Source organism: Jaculus jaculus, chromosome 6 (genome assembly GCF_020740685.1).
Source record: "Jaculus jaculus isolate mJacJac1 chromosome 6, mJacJac1.mat.Y.cur, whole genome shotgun sequence".
NCBI lineage: Eukaryota > Metazoa > Chordata > Mammalia > Rodentia > Dipodidae > Jaculus > Jaculus jaculus.
The window spans coordinates 138,065,441-138,084,578 of NC_059107.1; the positions used below are offsets into that span (position 1 = coordinate 138,065,441).

General features: G+C 43.4%; 1 protein-coding gene across 3 annotated transcripts in view; it reads right to left on the reverse strand.

Moving 5' to 3' along the window:
• The window catches only part of Tmcc3 (transmembrane and coiled-coil domain family 3), a 347,661-nt gene that overhangs the window by 266,610 nt on the left and 61,913 nt on the right, over positions 1–19,138 (reverse strand). The window contains exon 1 of one of the 3 annotated variants that reach the window (XM_045151744.1): positions 13,627–13,742. The exons of the other annotated variants lie outside the window; for them this stretch is intronic. Within the exon in view, the coding sequence (XP_045007679.1) occupies positions 13,627–13,707 (81 nt within the window). The 5' untranslated portion in view covers positions 13,708–13,742. Of the gene's footprint in view, positions 1–13,626; positions 13,743–19,138 lie in introns of those variants that run through there. 3 annotated transcript variants of the gene reach the window in all.

Here is a 19,138-nt window from a genome sequence, read left to right on the forward strand (position 1 = left end):
GCTAAGCCATGTTTATCAGCGCACTAATACTCATTTTTAATGACAAAATTTTTGAGTGGTTAAGAACTGGCTGGTGCATCGCTGGACGTGATGGCACACACCTTTAATTCCAGCACTCGGGAGGCAGGGGTAGGTGGATTGCCATGAGTTCGAGGCCACCCTGACACTACAGACTCCATAATGAATTCCAGGTCAGCCTGGGCTAGAGTGAGACCCAACCTCGAAAGAAAAAAGAAATGAACTGGCTGGTGCACCAAGTAAGACATCTCTATCACATCCTCCAAAGCTAGGGAACCATCATGGAAGAGGTGGAAGAAAGAATGAAGGAGCCAAAGGAAAGGTAGGATGCTTTGGAGAAGTACTGTCTTCCAGACAAAGTAGTCTCGGCATTCATGACCTCACAGTGACTGACGCTACCTATACAAGACCTGCATAACAGGACAAAAAATATATAACATCAAAATAGAAAAGTGACTAGTTGGAAAGAAGGGGTTCAGTGAGGGGTGGGATAAGAAAGGGGAGGCAAGGAAGGTGGTGGGAGGGGATTATGATCAGGGTACTTTGTCTATATGTATGGAGGTCATCAATAAGCAGTTAAAGCCACGCATGGTAGCACACGCCTTTAATCTCAGCACTCTGGAGGCTGAGGTAGGAGGATTGCTGTGAGTTCGAGGACAGTCTGAGACTATATAGTGAATTCCAGGTCAGCCTAGACTACAGTGAGACCCTACCTCTAAAACCAAAACAAAACAAAAGTTAAAAATTTAGGACTGGAAGCCGGGCGTGGTGGCGCACGCCTTTAATCCCAGCACTCGGGAGGCAGAGGTAGGAGGATCACTGTGAGTTCAAGGCCACCCTGAGACTCCATAAGGAATTCCAGGTCAGCCTGGGCTAGAATGAGACCTTACCTCGAAAACCAAAAAAAAAAAGGAAAAATTTAGGACTGGAGAAATTGCTCAGGTTAAAGGTGCATGATCGCAAAGCTTGATAGCTAGGGTTCGATTGCCCAGTGCCCACATAGAGCTGGAGGCGCTAAATGGCACACGTGTCTGGAGTTCATTTGCAGTGACAGGAAGCACTCTCTGTCTGTCTCTTTCTCTCTGTGTCTCTCATAAATAAGTAAATAAATATTTTTAAAGTTAAAAATAAAAAAAAACCTGGCTAATGGTTGGGCACGGTGGTACACACCTGTAATTCCAGCAACATGGAAGGCTGAGACTGGCATATTTGCATGGCATGAGGTTTAATTTCATTTGGGGTGAGAGGGGAAGGAGTTGGCTAAAGTTAGAAAAATCAGGTATTAGCACCTGAAATGACAGAAAAGGAGGTAGAAAACAGAAAGAAAAGATAAAAGATACACTAGAAAAAGGTTGCATCTCAAAGGATTACTTCAATACTAGGAACCTTATACCTTGGTTGCTTTGTTTTGAGACAAGGTCTCACTCAGTAGTTAAGGCTGGCTTTGAATGTGTGATTCTCCTGCCTCACTATACCTGGCCAGCCTTTCCTTTCTTTAAAAAAAAAATTTTTGTTTATTTTTATTTATTTATTTGACAGCGACAGACAAAGAGTAAGAGGCAGAGAGAGAGAGAAAGACAGAGAATGGGCACGCCAGGGCCTTCAGCCTCTGCAAACGAACTCCAGATGTGTGCGCCCCCTGTGCATCTGGCTAACGTGGGACCTGGGGAACCGAGCCTCGAACCGGGGTCCTTAGGCTTCACAGGCAAGCGCTTAACCACTAAGCCATCTCTCCAGCCCTTTTTAAATTTTTTTAATTTATTTATTTGACAGCGACAGACAGAGGAAGAGGCAGGGGGGGCGGAGGGAGAGAGAATCAGCCTTTCCTTTTTAAATAGCGTACTAGACAGATACATCAGAAGAAAGCCGTGTACTCCGTGCTGGCCAGTGCCTTCTTTTAACCGATAGTAAATACTATCTATGGAGGTAGTTCTGGCCTCGTGCCGGATACTGCTCCAAGGGCTTTACATATAATTGGCCCATTTCATCCCCCCAACAGTGGGTACATTAACACTCCCAGTTACAACTGAAGAAACCACGGCATCGAGAATAGAAACTTCCCCAACATCCAACAGCGTCAGGAATCAGGCTGGAGCCCAGACAGGGAAGCTCTGAGACCCAGTCTTACAACCACGATACACACCCCTTGTGTATGCTCTGGTTTCAGAGATGGGGTGTCACCTTATTCCTTGTAGAATTGCTCCTCTCCCATGACATTGATTCTGGGATGGTTGAATTTTCCCTTACCTACCTAGGCCACAGGGGTAATATATGTGACCCAAAAGGCCAAACAGGGTTTATCTCTGAGATTGTTTTTTTTCCTACAGAAGCTGAGAAGAATCTACTCTTATCTTCTGTTGGACTGATAGCTATAAGGATAAGGCTATCACTCCACAGTGGCCAGGGCCTCTGTGCTCAACTGTGTGGAAATATAAGGAAGTGTTTAGAACACAGGCCAGCCAGGCACATGGGCCAGATGAGAGGTGGGCAGATGGAAAGTGACATGGCAAAAGCCACGTAAGTCCCAGGATCAGAGTGTCTGTGGAGTCTTCTCTACCTTCCACCTGAATTCTGTTTATATGAGTCAAACGATTTCTACGTTGTTACTCAAGATACTAGTGTAGCACAAGTAGCTCAAAGACATACTTGTCTTGGGGCTGGAGGGACAGTGTAGCCATTAAGGCGTTTGCCTACAAAGCTAAAGGACCCCGGTTCAATTCCCCAGGACCTACATTAGCGAGATGCACAAGGGGGCACACGTGTCTGGAGTTCATTTACAGTGGCTGGAGGCCCTGGCACGCCCATTCCCTCTCTTTCCGCTCCCCTTTCTCTGTCAAATAAATAAATAAAAATAAAATCTTTCTTTTAAAGGGAAAAAGAATATACCTATCTAGCTATCTAACACCTCCAGGATGAGCCAGAGAAACATAAGCTGGAGCATCTTAAACAATAAGGTGGTTTATAGCTAGTGGAACAAATGCAATAGATTGAATGCTCGTGTTTCGAGCTCTCATCCCTGGGCCAGGCAGGGGCGATAACAGTAAATAAAATACCACAGTGCTCACGAGAAGCGAAGAGCTGGTCACAATAACTCATGAACAAAGTACAACACGGTGCGACAGGTGGTTAATACGGTCCCTACTGTGGGCTCTTCTGCACTTAGTTTCCTCCCAGACCCCTAGCTTCCCAACATGGTATCATGTTGGAAAATGGTTGGACAGGGTTGTTGTAACAAAATACCATAAACTGGGTGGCTGGATATCAGAAACTTATGATCCCATAGTTTGTAAAGCTAGAAGTCCAAGATCATAATGTCAGCAAAAACTGTACCCCCCTCAGCCCCTCACACAGGGCTTCAAAGCACGTGTGCTTCGCCATTCTCTACTAGTTTCTAGTGGTTTGCCAGCAATCCACTTTGCTGTCCCACAGGTACTGATTGCTGCTTTCATTGTCACATGGTATCTCCCTCATATGTTGTCTGTATCCAAATTTCTCCTTTTATGAGGACAACAGTCTTAGTGGGTTGGAAACACACCATGCTCCCTCTATGAGCTCATCTTAGATATATATGCAAGGACCCTAACCCTAAGCTTACATTCTGGGGTACTAAGAACCCTAACATGTAAACGTGTATGGGTCGCAGCTCAGCCTATAAGAACTGCTTTATTACTTACTATGTCTTAGGCTGTGTTACTTCCACAGAAAGGCCTTCCCTGAACACCCAACCAGTTCAAAGCAGTTCTTGGCCACCAGGGCCTCCACCCCAATGTTTTCTTCACATATTTACCACAAGCAGAAATCATCCCTTTTAATTAATTACTGGGCTTTGGTCTGCCTCTCTACACTAGACAGTAAGCCTCATGAAAGCAGGAATGATGTTTTACCCATTTGTCTCCAAGGTCAAGATGAGAGCTGAATACATGGTGGCACGCAGTAACTTTAGTGTTAGCTGAATAAGTGAATGTGTGCAGTAAATGAATGTAATTTGCCAATTCATAAATGCCATAGATGGTGCTGCAGCCAGGTTCGCATTGGTGGCAGAATCACCCAACCAAGAGCAGCTTGTGGGAAAAAGAGGTTTACTTTGGCTTACAGGCTCAAGGGGAAGCTCCATCATGGCAACAGAAAATGATGGCATGAGCAGAGGGTGGACATCACCCCCAGGCCAACATAGGTGGACCATAGCAACAGGAGAGTGTGCCAAACACTGGCATGGGGAAACTGGCTATAACACTCATTAGCCCACCCCCAACAATACACCGCCTCCAGAAGACATTAATTCCCAAATTTCCATCAGCTGGGAACCTAGCATTCAGAGCACCTAAGTTTATGGGGGACACCTGAATCAAACCACCACAGATGGGAATAAGATCGTGCCAGGTAAGCTAGACAAAGGCAGGCTGCTGTGAGTAAGTTGGTTAGGGAAGACTCCTGAGGAGCCAATAATCACACAGGCCAGAACCATTTCAGTGAAAGTGGGGCTGAGAGTGACTGGGGTGGGATCTGGGAACAGGAGACGAGGAAGCAGAGACAGCAAGAAGACATGCTGGAGAGGAAGCCAAAAGTGGAGTGTCTGTCCTCACTGCCCTCCGTCTAGACCCTAACACTTGGCCAAGACTTTGCACTACCTGGTGAAATAAAGCTTCCCTTATTCCTCAAGTTGTTACGACAGTCCTGACACTCCTTCTGCCTCTGTTCCCTGGACCTTCGGTTCTGGTTTTGCTTCAGCATTTCCAGCATTTCTATGGAACTGTGTAATCTTTCCATCCTACATGCCTCTTGCCCCTCCAGCAATTTCTCTGTGGAAAGGAACACCCAAGGTGACCAACAAATATGAAAATTTCTGGCTGATGTGTCTCCCTTGCAGCTAAGGAAGCCAATTTTTTTAAATATTTTTTTAAAACTTTTATTTATTTATTTATTTATTTGAGAGCAACAGACACAGAGAGAAAGACAGATAGAGGGGGAGAGAGAGAATGGGCGCGCCAGGGCTTCCAGCCTCTGCAAAGGAACTCCAGACGCGTGCGCCCCCTTGTGCATCTGGCTAACGTGGGACCTGGGGAACCGAGCCCCGAACCAGGGTCCTTAGGCTTCACAGGCAAGCGCTTAACCGCTAAGCCATCTCTCCAGCCCAGAAGCCAATGTTTTGTTGTTCCTTAAAAACAAAGTTTTGAGATTTGTAAACTGGTAAACACTGATAAAAGGAATCAGAGAAAGATACTAACAAATGGAGAAATATCCAGTGTTCATGAAATGGAAGAACTGATCTTTTCAAAATGTTCATGCTACCCAAAGACGTCTACAGACTCAATGCAATCCCTATTAACATGCCAGTGGCGCTTCTCATGAAGACAGATTTCTTGGAAGCATATGGGCCCATGACCGGCCCCGCTAAAGCAAGCCTGAGCAAGAACAGCAAAGCTGCAGCCATTACGCTTCCTGGTTTTAAACTACACTCAAGGCTAAAGATGTCAAAACAGCATCAGGTATGGTACTACACACCTGCAGTCCTGATACTCAGGAAGTGGAAGCATGAGGATTGCAAGTTTGAGGCCAACCTGGACCACATAGTGAGAGTCTACCTCAAAAAGCTTAAAATTTTTTAAAAGAAAAGCAATACAGCAATGACCAAAAAAAAAAAAAAAAAAACAGACATAGAGACCAATGATGCAATAACTGGTGTGGGGAAAACTGGATATTTATGTGTAAAAAAAAAATAGTGAAACTGGAGTCTTTAATATACAAAAAAAAAAGTCACTTAAAGCTGGGCATGGTGGCGCATGCCTTTAATCCCAGCATTTGAGAGGCAGAGGTAGGAGGATCACCTTGAATTCAAGGATAGCCTGAGACTACATACTGAATCCAGGTCAGCCAGGACTAGTGCAAGACCCAATCTCAAAAAATAAAACAGGGCTGGAGAGATGGCTTAGGGGTTAAGCGCTTGCCTGTGAAGCCTAAGGACCCCAGTTCAAGGCTCGATTCCCCAGGACCCACGTTAGCCAGATGCACAAGGGGGCGCACGCGTCTGGAGTTCGTTTGCAGTGGCTGGAGGCCCTGGAGTGACCATTCCCTCCCTCTATCCCTCTCTCTCTCCCTCTCTGTCCACCCCCCCCCCATATCAACCTCTTTCTCTCAAATAAATAAATAATAAAATAAGTATTTTTTAAAATCTAAAATTATAAAGCTTCTAGAAGAAAATGAAGAAAAGCTCTATAACTTTGGCCTTGGCAATGGCTTTTGGATATCACAGGCAACAAAACAAAATTAAACAAGTAAGGTTATGGAAAATAAGAACCCTCTACAGAGCAAAGGAAATGATCAACCAAATGAAGTAGCAACATCCACCATGAGAGGAAAGGCTTGAAAACCACCTATTTGGCAGGAGATTAAAATTCAAAATTTTATTAAGAATTCATAAAACCCAGTGGCAAAAAAAGAAAAGGACACACTCCTATTGAGGTAATGGTTTTTTACCTAAACAGACATGCTTTAAAAAAAAATGCTATACAAATAACCAATAGGTATATGAAAATGTGTTCTGTCACTACATATCAGGAAAGTACGATTTAAAACCACCCACGAGATATCACCTCACACCTCTTTAGAAGACCATTTTGGGCTGGAGAGATGGCTTAGTGGTTAAGCGCTTGCCTGTGAAGCCTAAGGACCCCGGTTTGAGGCTCGGTTCCCCAGGTCCCACATTAGCCAGATGCACAAGGGGGCGCACACGTCTGGAGTTCGTTTGCTGTGGCTGGAAGCCCTGGCACGCCCATTCTCTCCCTCTCTCTCTCTCTTTCTCTCTCTCCCCTTCTTTCTCTGTCTATCCCTCTCACATAAATAAACAATAAACAAAAAAAAGTTTTAAAAATGAAGACCGTTTTATCAGAACACAAAAGATAATAAGAGGTGGTGAACAGGTGCAAGAGAGGGAACTCTTTTGCATTGTCGATAGGATGTAAATTGGTACCACCGTAACGGGAAACAAGATGGAAGTTCCTCAAAACAATTAACCACCGTGCCATCTAGCAATCCCACTTTTGAATATACCCAAAGAATCTGAAACCACTGAGTTGAAGAGTTATGTGAACTTTCATGCACACCTCAGCATTATTCACAAGAGGCAAAATATGGAAACAAATGATGTGTCTAGCAACCAGTGAGCAGAGAAAGACAATACAGCATATACTCCAAGGGATGATCTATAAAGCACAGCTTTTATAAAGAAGACAGTGTTGAGCCAGGTGTGGCAACGCAGGCCTTTAACCTCAGCACTGGGGACACTGAGCTAGTGCCCTGAGTCCAAGGCCAGCCTGCGGCTACAGCATGAGTTCCAAGTCAGCCTGGGTGACAATGACATCCTACCTGGAAAAACAAACAAACAAACAAAACCCACTAAACACAAAGGTCATCCTGTCCTGTCATATGTGACAACGTGGATGAACCTGGAGGGTATTATGTTGAGTGAAATAAGCCAGCCATCTCCTATGCTGAAACAGAAAATAGGATACTGGGCTGGAGAGATCATTTAGCAGCTAAGGCGCTTGCCTGCGAAGCCTAAGGACCCAGGTTCAATTCCCCAGTACCCACGTAAGCCAGATGCACAAGGTGGTGCTTGTGTCTGGAGTTCTTGCAGTGGCTAGAGGCCCTGGTGTGCCCATTTTCATTCTCTCCAATAAATAAAAAATATTTTTAAAAATAGAATGTTAAGGCCAGGTGTGGTGATGCACACCTTTAATCCCCGCACTCGGGAGGCAGAGGTAGGAGGATCGTTATGAGTTTGAGGCCACCCTGAGACTACATAGAGAATTCCAGGTCAGCCTGAGCTAGAGTGAAACCCTTCCTCAAAAAACAAAACAAAACAAAAATAGAATGCTAAGCCAGGCATGGTGGCGCATGCCATTAATCCCAGCACTTGGGAGGCAGAGGTAGGACAACTGCTGTGAGTCTGAGGCCACCCCGAGCCTATGTAGTAAATTCCAGGTCAGCATGGGCTAGAGCAAGACCCTACCACCAAAAAAAAAGGTGAATGCTGACACCAGGGACTGGGTATGGGAGAAATAGAGAGATGGTGAACCAAGGAAATAAATTTTCAGTGATAAAATGAAAGTATGGAGACCTTATATATACCACGATGACTATAGTTGTAACAATGTATTGTATATACTTGAAATGTGCTAACAAGATTGAGCAGACCCCAGGCATTCCTACCACATACCAACAGGAACCATGTGAGACAATATTTATGTTAATTACCTTGATCTTGGTAATACTTTTATAATGTGCATGCATTCCCAAAACAGCATTTTGTACAACTTACCTAGATAGAACTTTTGTCAGTTATACCTAAATAAATTTATTAAAAAAATAAGCTCTTGGGAGTAATGACATATAAAACAGCGCATGAGAAAACTCCTGGGGTCATCCCTTCACTGAAGAAACCAGTGAGCTTATAGGGGATGGTTGGAAGCAGCCGTTTAAGAACCCTAAAACTTCACCAATGCTTACAACAACCAGTGTGTTAACCTGAAAGAGACAGGCTACTGACTTTCCACCCTCAGCAGCCTGGGTGAACCAGCTTCTGCTCCCCCAGCCCCCGGCCCCAATCGCACCTGTGGGGGAACAGTCCGTCCTCCCAGAGTGCTGGCTGGTACCAGAGTGGTCACTGGGCCTGTGTCTTCTAAAGTTGTGCTGTGGATTCTGGCTGGTCTGACAGACCAACACCGATGCCCTGCGTCGGGGCCTGCTCACCAGCAGCAGTCCTGAGCAGCTTCTACTGGGAAATTTTAAGAAACAATCCTCCCATCCTGGGAGTTCCCCTTTCAGAGCCAGACGTTTCAGGAAATCTTTGTCAGGTCACTGGCTGACCACAGAGATAACAGAACAGAAACTTCAATGAGCACAAAAACACAAAAGAAAGAAACACACATTTGCAAAAATAGATGAGAAAAGTCACAAATAATAAACATCAGTCCTCAACGACAACAGTCAGCAAATCTCCAAGAACTAGAAAAAATGAGATTCCCAGAGTTACCCCATTATACATTATAGCACTTAGGAAGTCTGATTTTCAATTTAAAACATGATGAAGCATGCTACAGGAAAAAAAAAAATCATTCATAAGAAAAAGGGAAATTTTCAGAAACTGTTAATGAGGAAGCTTAGAAAAGAGAATCATTAACCAGATGCTGAGCCAACTGCATTCAGTACAGTACAGTACAGTAGCTTCTTGTCTGCAGTTTCTCCTTCCGTGATTTTGGTTACTAGGGTCAACTGCAGTCTCAAAATTTTTTCAAAATAAATGATTTGTCACCTTCCCTTTGTGTCACATTTTGAGTAGAACAATTAAACCTTTCTTCATCTGCTCCATCCTGTCTGAGATGTAAATCACTGCTTAGTACAACATACCCACATGATACACGCTGTCCATTCATTTAGGCATCTCAGTTATACAATGGACTCCCACTATTTCAATGTGTTTAAGTGACCCTGTTTCTACTTATTAATAGCCCCAAGGCATAAAAGTAGAAGACCCAGGCGTGGTGGCGCACGCCTTTAATCCCAGCACTCAAGAGGCAGAGGTAGGAGGATGACCGTGAGTTTGAGGCCATCCTGAGACTACATAGTGAATTCCAGGTCATCCTGGACCACAGTGAGACCCTACCTCAAAAAATCAAAAACAAACAAAAACAAAAGTAGAAGATGTGGCAGTTAAGATATGCCTGCCAGGGAAAAGCCACAATGGGATTCCTTTCAGTGAAAGGACTGAAGTCCTCGACTTTGTACAAGTTTATGCTGAGGTTGCGAAGATCGAAGGAAACAGCAAATCTTCCAGCCATAAAATTGGGAAGGAAAAATGAATTTGTGTGTGATTTGACACTGTGCCTCGCACTGCAAGATTTAAAGCCTCAGTGTGTGAAAGTGCTAAATTAAAATGGAAAAGACGTTAAAGTTATAAAGTTTGGCACTATCTGTGGGGTCTTTAGGTGCCTTTACAAATGATGAGAGACTGGTCAGCTCAAGGGAGCCATCGACGACAAAGAACTAAAGGAACTTGGGGGAAAATGTATAACTAGAAATTCTAAAGCTCAAAAGAACAATAACTACAATCCCTAGATGGGTTAAGTCATGTGTTTTGAGCCGGCAGACAGCAGAGTCAACAAGCTTGGAGATAAGACAATAGAAATGATCAAATCTAAGGTTCAGGAGAAAAAAGGAAGATGTGAAGTAATCAGCTTTAAGGGACTTGTGAGATGCCATCAAGCTAAACAGCACATGCATTGTATGAACCTAGAAGGAAAAGAAGGAGAAACAGAGGCAGAAAGAATTTTTAAGTATTAAATGCCCAAAGCTTCCCTAAATCTGATAAAAGGCATGAACATACAGCTGGGCGTGGTGGCGCACGCCTTCAATCTCAGCACTGGGGAGGCAGAGGTAGGAGTTCAAGGCCACCCTGAGACTACTTAGTGAATTCCAGGTCAGCTTGGACTAGAGTAAAACCCTTCCTTAAAAAAAAAAAAAAAAAGTGAACATTTACAAGCAAAACACTCAATAAAAAGAGAGAAACAGGATATAGCTTAGTGGCTAAAGGTTCTTGCTTCTAAGGCTTGCCTGCCCAGGCTTCAATTCCCAAGACACATACACAAACACACAGAAAGAGAGAGAAAGAGAGACATAGAGAGAGGCCAATAAATAGCTAAAATATTAATTAACAGTAATAAGAATAATGGCAAACATTAAAAAGTAGCCTCAGGGCTGGAGAGATGGCTTAGCGGTTAAGCGCTTGCCTGTGAAGCCTAAGGACCCCGGTTCGAGGCTCGGTTCCCCAGGACCCACATTAGCCAGATGCACAAGGGGGCGCACGCGTCTGGAGTTCGTTTGCAATGGCTGGAGGCCCTGGCGTGCCCATTCTCTCTCTCTCTATCTGCCTCTTTCTCTCTCTGTCTGTCTGATGTTCTCAACTAAATAAATAAAAATGAAAAATGAAAAAAAAAGTAGCCTCAATTACAAGGAATCCTCAAAAAGATTAACAGTTAAAGCCGGGTGTGGTGGCGCACTCCTTTGATCCCAGCACACAGGAGGCAGAGGTAGGAGGATCGCTGTGAGTTCAAGGCCACCCTGAGACTAAAGAGTGAATTTCAGGTCAGCCTGGGCGAGAGTGAGACCCTATCTCAAAAACAAACAAACCAAAAAAAAAAAAAAAGATTAACAGTTGATTTCTCATGAGAAACTATGGAGAGTCTGGAGAGATAGCTTAGAGGGTAAAGTGTTTGCTTTGCAAGCATGAGGACCTGAGTTCAATCCCCTCTACCACATAAGGATGCCAAGGATGGCACCATACCCCTGTAATCCCACCAGTGGGGAGGCAAAGACAAAGAGGATTCCAGGCCCTCACTGTATAGCCAATCTGGCCTAATTGGTGAGCTCCTGGCCAGTGATAGATTCTGTCTAAGAAGACATAGATGATGTTCCTGAAACAGCACCCAAGGTTTTCTTCTAGCCTCCACCTGCACGTGCATACACTTACACACACATGTCCCACACACGCATGTGTGCACACGTCACACACTCTCACTCACCAGTGAAGCCATAAATAAGATAGTGGGCGTCATTTAAAGTACTGAAAGAAAAAAAAAAGGTTGTTAACCAAAAATTCTACATCTGCAGGTACTATCTTTTCAGAATGAAGGCAAAATTAAGACATTTCTATCTAAATTAAAGCCAAAAGAATTTGTTACCAGTAAACTCACTGTACAAGAAATTGTAAGGGGAGCTCTTTAGGCTAAAATAAAAGGATGCTAGAGAGAGGAGCTTAAAGCAAAAGAAAAAGAGAGAGAAAGAAAGAGAAAAAGAGAAAGAACAAACAAAGGAAGAAAAAGAAACCTAGTAAAAAGCAGCTACATAAGTAGCTAGAAAAATCATCATTATTACGGCGGAGAACTGATACACATCACAACAGAAATACGGAGTCTACAGAGAAGTCAACACTAAAAACAAACTGCTAACACTCCACCAGGGCTCAGGACTGTTGAGGAAGAGGGGTTCCAAAGACTGACGGAGCACCTTAATACCCCACAGTGAACACCAAGACCCTACTGGGGAGGGCCTGCAGGGGTGTGGAGCCTGAGGGTGAAGGGAGACAAGAGTATACACAGCATACATTTATATAAAATTTTTAAAAGCATAATAATAATCTCTAAACCATTACTGTACTTTAGTTTTAGCTTTTCCTTTTTTCACAGATGATTTCAGATGCAATGGTATCAAACAATATCTACATCATTGGGCATGACATCTTTAGTCCGGGGCAGTAGCAATATAAAGCAAGGGGAATGGATTTGTGTAGGAATAGAATGCATGCTATTGAAATTTGGGTCATGTTCATTAAAGAATTATTTGTGCATGTTTTCCTTCAACTGAAAATGCTAATTTTGAAATAAATTGTGAGAGAAATACGGTATTATTGTGGAAAAACAAGACAAAAAACTGGAATCACCTCAAAGCACATCAGCTTTATTCTGGTTGGAATTTTTGTTTTTTCTAAATAACTAGAGCTTTTCCAGAAGAGCCAGAGTAGCCACCCTCCTAACTCTGTCTTCTGAGTGCTGTGATCAAAGGCGTGTACCACCATGCCCAGCAAAAAGTAATGTTGGCGATATGGAAATTTAAGCACTAGATAATTAATTGAAATGGTAAAGTCCTATAGCTGATTTTTTTTAGCACAATAGTGGTATTATTTGCATGTGTTTTTTGAGGAAAAAAATAGTACTCATCTTCAATTAACCCATTTCTTATCAAATGCAGGAATTTCTAAGATTGAGAACAAGTGAAACATCTAGCAAATATTTTAGTGACTTTTTTTAGAGTATGTCTTTAAAATAATGATGCAGTTAATTGTAAGAACTGTCTTCTAAGCCAGAATTAGGAGGTGTGTCTTTCTGTCACCATGATTGATACAGGATATACAGCCAAATGGAAACTCCCATGCTGCCACCTGGAAAGCCAAAATGTTAAGACATATGACATTTACTCATCCATGTATCCATTTGTTCAAAAAGATATTGTCTATTCCAAGTCCTAGGGATAGAGACATCCACAAAACAGACAAAAAAAAAATACCAACATTGTGCTAGGGTGTCACAGTTCAGGAATATGGTAGTTTGGGGCTAGGGAGATGGTTCAGAGATGAAAAGCACTTGCTTGCAAAGCCTAATGGCCCAGGTTCCATTCCCCAGTACCCACGCACAAAGTGGTGCATTTATCTGGAGTTCATCTGCAAGAAGTCCTAGTTCACCCATTCTCATTTTCCTCTCTCTCTCTCTCTGCAAATAAATAAAAATTTAAGGTGTGGTGGTTCGCTGAAGTGAGGGGAGAAAGGGCCAGGTGAGAATAGAGTTTATGTTCTCATGCTGAGTCACCCCAGGCCCCTCTGACTGGGCACACAATACGAATTCACTATTATTTATTTAGAGTCTCCTGACCCTGTGGTAAAAACCATGTCAGTAACTTCCTCGGGTGGTATTTCACCACTGCCCTTTCACCCAGGCCACAGACATAGGAGCCAAAGGTGAATCAGTCTTCAGTCACGACCAGAGATAAACCATCACCTACCAGCTGCAGTAACAATAGGCTTGTCTCTTCCTTCGATCCAACCTGTGTCCTATGCCTGGAGCTGATTTTTAAGATGGCCATCTGCCCAGAACAATTTCACCAGATTTTGTCCAAGGTAGAAGTCCAAGCTCAGCCCCCTCCCCAACCCAGCCTTCCAGATCAAGCTGTGATGTGGACAAGTCACTCCAGTGCTCTGGTCATGGGCTTCTGCATCTGTTGAGTGAGGCTAGGGGTTCACACCGCACAGGGCTGCAGAGACTAACCTCAGCGGGAGACACGAAAGGGTTTATAACGCCTGGCACCGGAGCAGTCACGCATTTCTCCAAAGCTCCCAGCATTCCTTGAGGCCAATCGTTTTATCTAGAGAACATTAGCTGTGGAATTGTGCAACCCCAAGAGTGGGGGACTTGGCTCAGCGGTAGCAAGCAGGAGTCACAAGGCCCTAGGTCCGATTTCAGCACTAGAAAAGAAGTCATGCGAGCATACCACGCAGCAAGGTGGATTTGGAGAAGAAAATTCCAGGTTGCAGCAAGGGCGTAGGTTAGCTGTGAGATCCAGGTTCTCTGTGCTCGTTGGACTCCGCCACCAACTGGACGTGAGTTTGTAGAGAACTTCCCAGGGAGACTGTCTGGCCTCTCTCCTTCTGCCTTTCAAGTCAGCCCCATCGGGACCAGCATGCTACCACCTCTCTGGCTCTCTCTCAGCTTTCTTCACAAAATAACTCTCCCTGCACCAGGCTTTCTTCGCTTATATTGTAAGATGTCCATCTGACCTGTCCTAAGAGGGCATTTAAGGTGGCAAAGGGGCTTACAGCCCTCATAAGCCATCTTCTGCCAAAGTGAGAAGTAGGCATCCCAGAGTAGCAATTCTGCTACCGCCTGGCAGCTGGGTGCTCAGGGTGAATTTGTCAGGCCTGGGCAAGTCAAAGTAAACAGAGAATCATGGCCTCTGCCCACTGCAGCCTGCAAAATGTTTTGGTGTTTAATTTTTAAAAATAAGATGTGAAGGCCAGGAGTGATGGCACACACCTTTAATCCCAGCACTTGGGAGGCAGAAGTAGGAGGATTGCCATGAGTTCAAGGCCACCCTGAGACTACATAGTGAATTCCAGGTCAACCTAAGCTAGAGTGAGACCCTACCTCAAAAAGTAAAAATAAATAAATAAAATAATAAGATGTGAGAAACCGGGACCTGGAGAGATGACTCAGTGGTTAAAGGCACTTTTATACCTGGCAGCCCAGGTTCAATTCCCCAGCCACCCAAATAAAACCTAATGCAAAAAGTGGCACAAGAGTCTCCTTGTAGTAGCAACATACACACCTATGTAAGTAAATAATTTATTTATATTTTTATTTATTTGACAGAGAAAGAGAGAGAGAGAATGGGTGGGCCAGGGGCTCCAGCCACTACAAACAAACTCTAGACGCATGCGCCCCCTTGTGAATCCGGCTAACATGAGTCCTGGGGAATCAAACCTGGGTCCTTTGGCTTTGTAGGCAAATGCCTTAACTGCTAAGCCATCCCTCCAGCCCTAAATAATTTTTTTTAAGATGCAAGAAACCACTTTCCCTGACATGGCCTAAGAAATTATAAGCATTTGTTGGAGGGAAAGCTAATCAAAATCTAAGAGAATTTAAATAAATCATATGGAATCCTCTGGTTTTGGACAATGGAACACTCAGGAGCCATAGATCATTGCTAGAAAATTTTCAGTGCCAGGGATGGGATACCTTCCAGGGAGATGTTGGCCAGGGAGGTCCCTGGTGTCCTCAAAACATTACAGGCCATTGCCGAGGCCCTTGGTTTCCCACCAGGAATAGACAGTAAGACCCTATTGCTTAAGACTCCACATACTTGGGCTGCAAGGCCACTGAGAAATCCTGCTGGAACTGAGATGATAACCTCCTCCATGTAGACAAGCTGACAGAAAGCTGGAAGAAGACATTCTGCATGCAGTTCAATGGGAGAAAGAGAAATCACTAGTGAAGATACTCAACAGTGGACACTGCAAGCCTTATAATTGGCCGGCCTGGCCAAATGAGCCAATAGGTACAATAGTGGCACATCTGTCATGGTGGAAACCAACTGCCCTCCAATTGGACTGGAGGCCCGCTCCAGGGGAGGGAATACATCCCTGATACTGAAAACTTAAAACAGAGGTAGTCATGAGCCCTAGGGTTGTAACATCTGCTGATGTCTGGATAAGTGTATATACTATGCTTATCAAACTGCCCAGTAAGCACTTCTCTTAATATTCATACCCTTATATTAATGCTACTCTCACTTTGGGTTGAGAATCTTCTCTTTTCAGATGGTAGTGACCTTGGGATGACTCAGAAGGTATCATAGTGCTGGACAGAAGTGACTAGAATACTGAGTAACATCTCGATCACACCTTCCAAGGCTCAGGGTCTAATGCGGGAGAGGTGGCAGAAAGAATGTAAGAGCCAAAGGAAGGATAGGACTTCTTACAACATGCTCCCTCCAGACATAAAATGGCCTGGATATCCATGACCTCACAGTGCCTGATACTACCTACACAAGACCATCATAAGAGGAGGAAAAGATCATGACATCAAAATAAAAGAGAGACTGAGATGGGGAGGGGATATGATGGAGAGTGCAATTTCAAAGGGGAAAGTGGGGTGGGAGGGAATTACCATGGGATATTTTTTATAATCATGGAAAACGTTAATAAAAATTGAGAAAAAAATAAAAGTATATCTAGAAACAAAAAAAAAAAGAAATTATAACCATTTGAATGATGTTTGCCTTGTCCTTACTTGATGCCATCTCTGTCAAAACAGGGGACTGTGACTCTATCGTGTCATCCCCCAGCCACTGACCTGAGACAAGGTTATTGGTTAACTACATAAGTCAATTATGGTATCTACTGATGTGGAAAAATTTCATACTAGATCATATTTGGTGGGGCTCACAATAATCCCAGCACTAAGGAGGGGGATTCACTAGTTCAAGGTTAGACAAAGCTACATCCTGACACTGGTTAAATTTCTTTTTAATTAGATACTTAAAAAAAAACCTATGATAGATAGATAGTGAAATGAGTACAGATTAACAGCAAGCCACGGGTTTTATGAAAGCACTATCTTAAAATTAAAATGTTGTATAAAACCTGCTTTGTGAGTCACTGTTACGAACACAGACCCAGCAATTGATGATAGCTCTCATGATTATAGAATATACACTGTGTTTTCTTATTCTAAAGTGGGAGTGAAAAATAACTATTCACTCACTGCACTTCTGTAAGGAATAAGTGGTAAACACGTGTATGACACTTAAAATCATGCTGGGCTCATAGTAACCACTTAAGAAATATTAGCTACATTTTTTTTTCTATTATCAGACACTGACTCACACTCTATCAGATCAAGTTGAATAAAAGTTCATTTAGTTAAACTTCCTATTAAAAAAAAGTACTCATAGATTAAGATGTACATATGATCTGTCCCCAGGACAGCAAAACTTGCCCTTGGACCTTTAGATGCCTTCTAAAAACCATTAGTGAACTCTCAACATATAAGAATTGCCTACAAACTATTTTCTAGAAAGTGATTGCTCCTTGAAGCAGAAATATCTATGTATGTAAAGAGAGTTATCAAACTTTAAATGTATGCCAGAAAGAACTAAACCATCATCCTCAATCACATATTCTTCTAGAAAATAATCAGAGATAATTTTTACCTCTTCTTCAGCCAGGCAATGTTTCCAATCCTGTAAAATGTGGGCCACTTTCATCTCATGCAAACCTGAGTCTAGCAGAGCTTCAAACCACTACTGCCTGGGTTTAAAAAAAAAAAAAAAAATCTCGAAGAAACAAAAAGCAGAAGTATATCTTCATTTACACTGTCCACTACAGGCGTGGCCTTTGACTCAGACTGCCATTTTTTAAATTTATTATTTTATTTTTTGACAGAGAGAATGGGTGTGCCAGGGCCCTTCAGCTTCTGTGAATGACTCCAGATGTGTGTGCCCCCTTGTGAACAAGTGTGACATTTCTCATTTGCCTCACTGTGCATCTGACTATGTGAGATTCGAACATGCGTGCTTAGGCTTAGCAGGCAAGTGCCTTAACCATTTAGCCATCTCTCCAGCCCCTCAGGCTGTCATCTTTTAGTCTAGCAATTCCCTAGTGGGTACCCTGCAGGCCACTGGTCCCCAAGATGTGGGAAACACACTGTACTTCCAACCAAAAAAGATAGGATACCTACTGGCATATTAAAGGCCCTGAATCCTTTTCAGGCTTTGCTTGGAAGCTTGTTAGGTTGTGCTTAATCCACTGTTTGAAAACTTAATCACAGACTCTCTTGCTCAAGAAATGGCTTCCAGCAACTAGATTTGGGAAATGCTTAGGCAGTCTGCAACTAATCACTTCTCATTCACCTAGCCCAGCTAAGGAGGCACTTAATAGACGAAATGTCAGCCCCACACATACGCAAGACTCCCCGTTCAATGCACCTTCCCATTAAAAGGTATATGGTTTAAACTGAAGAAACTGTCTCCAGGATCCATCTGGGCTGTGCCTCACATATAGAGAACACACCAAGACATTCATGGCAGTGACTCACAGAAGCCCGTTTTAGAAGATGAGGAAGATGAGAGAATGGAAGACAATGATGTAAAAGCAATCCTGCCAAGAAAAGAAATGTAATTCTCCTTATTTTAAGCAAACAAATGAATTACTTTACAATCTAATTAGCATATGTCCAAAGCCACCAGGGACAAACCCACCCGTGATTAATGAAGTCACATGTAGAGACATGTGGCTGGAGGAGGGGCCAAGACTCTAGTCTCCAGAACATCATCTGTGTTCAATAACTGGGAACTCCCCACTCAGGATATGTAGGTTTTCTTTTAAAAAAAAAGAATGTTGGGCTGGAGAGATGGCTTAGTGGTTAAGCGCTTGCCTGTGAAGCCTAAGGACCCCAGTTCAAGGCTCGATTCCCCAGGACCCACATTAGCCAGATGCACAAGGGGGTGCATGCGTCTGGAGTTCATTAGCAGTGGCTGGAGGCCCTGGCGTGCCCACTCTCCTCTCTCTCTCTCTCTTTCTCTGCCTCTTTCTCTGTCTGTCACTCTCAAATAAATTAATAAAAATAAACAAAAAAGAATGTTGAGGGCTGGAGAGATGGCTTAGTAGTTAAGTCATTTGCCTGTGAAGCCAAAGGACCCAGGTTCAATTCCCCAGGACCCACATAATCCAGATGCACAAGGTGGTGCATGCTTCTGGAGTTCAAGTTCATTCAAAGTAGCTGAAAGCCCTGACACACCCATTCTCTCTCTCTCTCTGTCTCTCCCTCTTCCTCTCTCTCTCTCTGAAATAAATAAATAAAAATATTTTTAAAAAATATTGGGCATGGGTGCACACCTATCCCAATCCTTGGGAGGCCCAGATAGGAAGATTGTTGTGAGTTCAAGGCCAACCTGGAATTACAGAGTGAATAAGTTCCAAGTTAGCCTGGGCTGGAGTGAGACCCTACCTTGAAAAAAA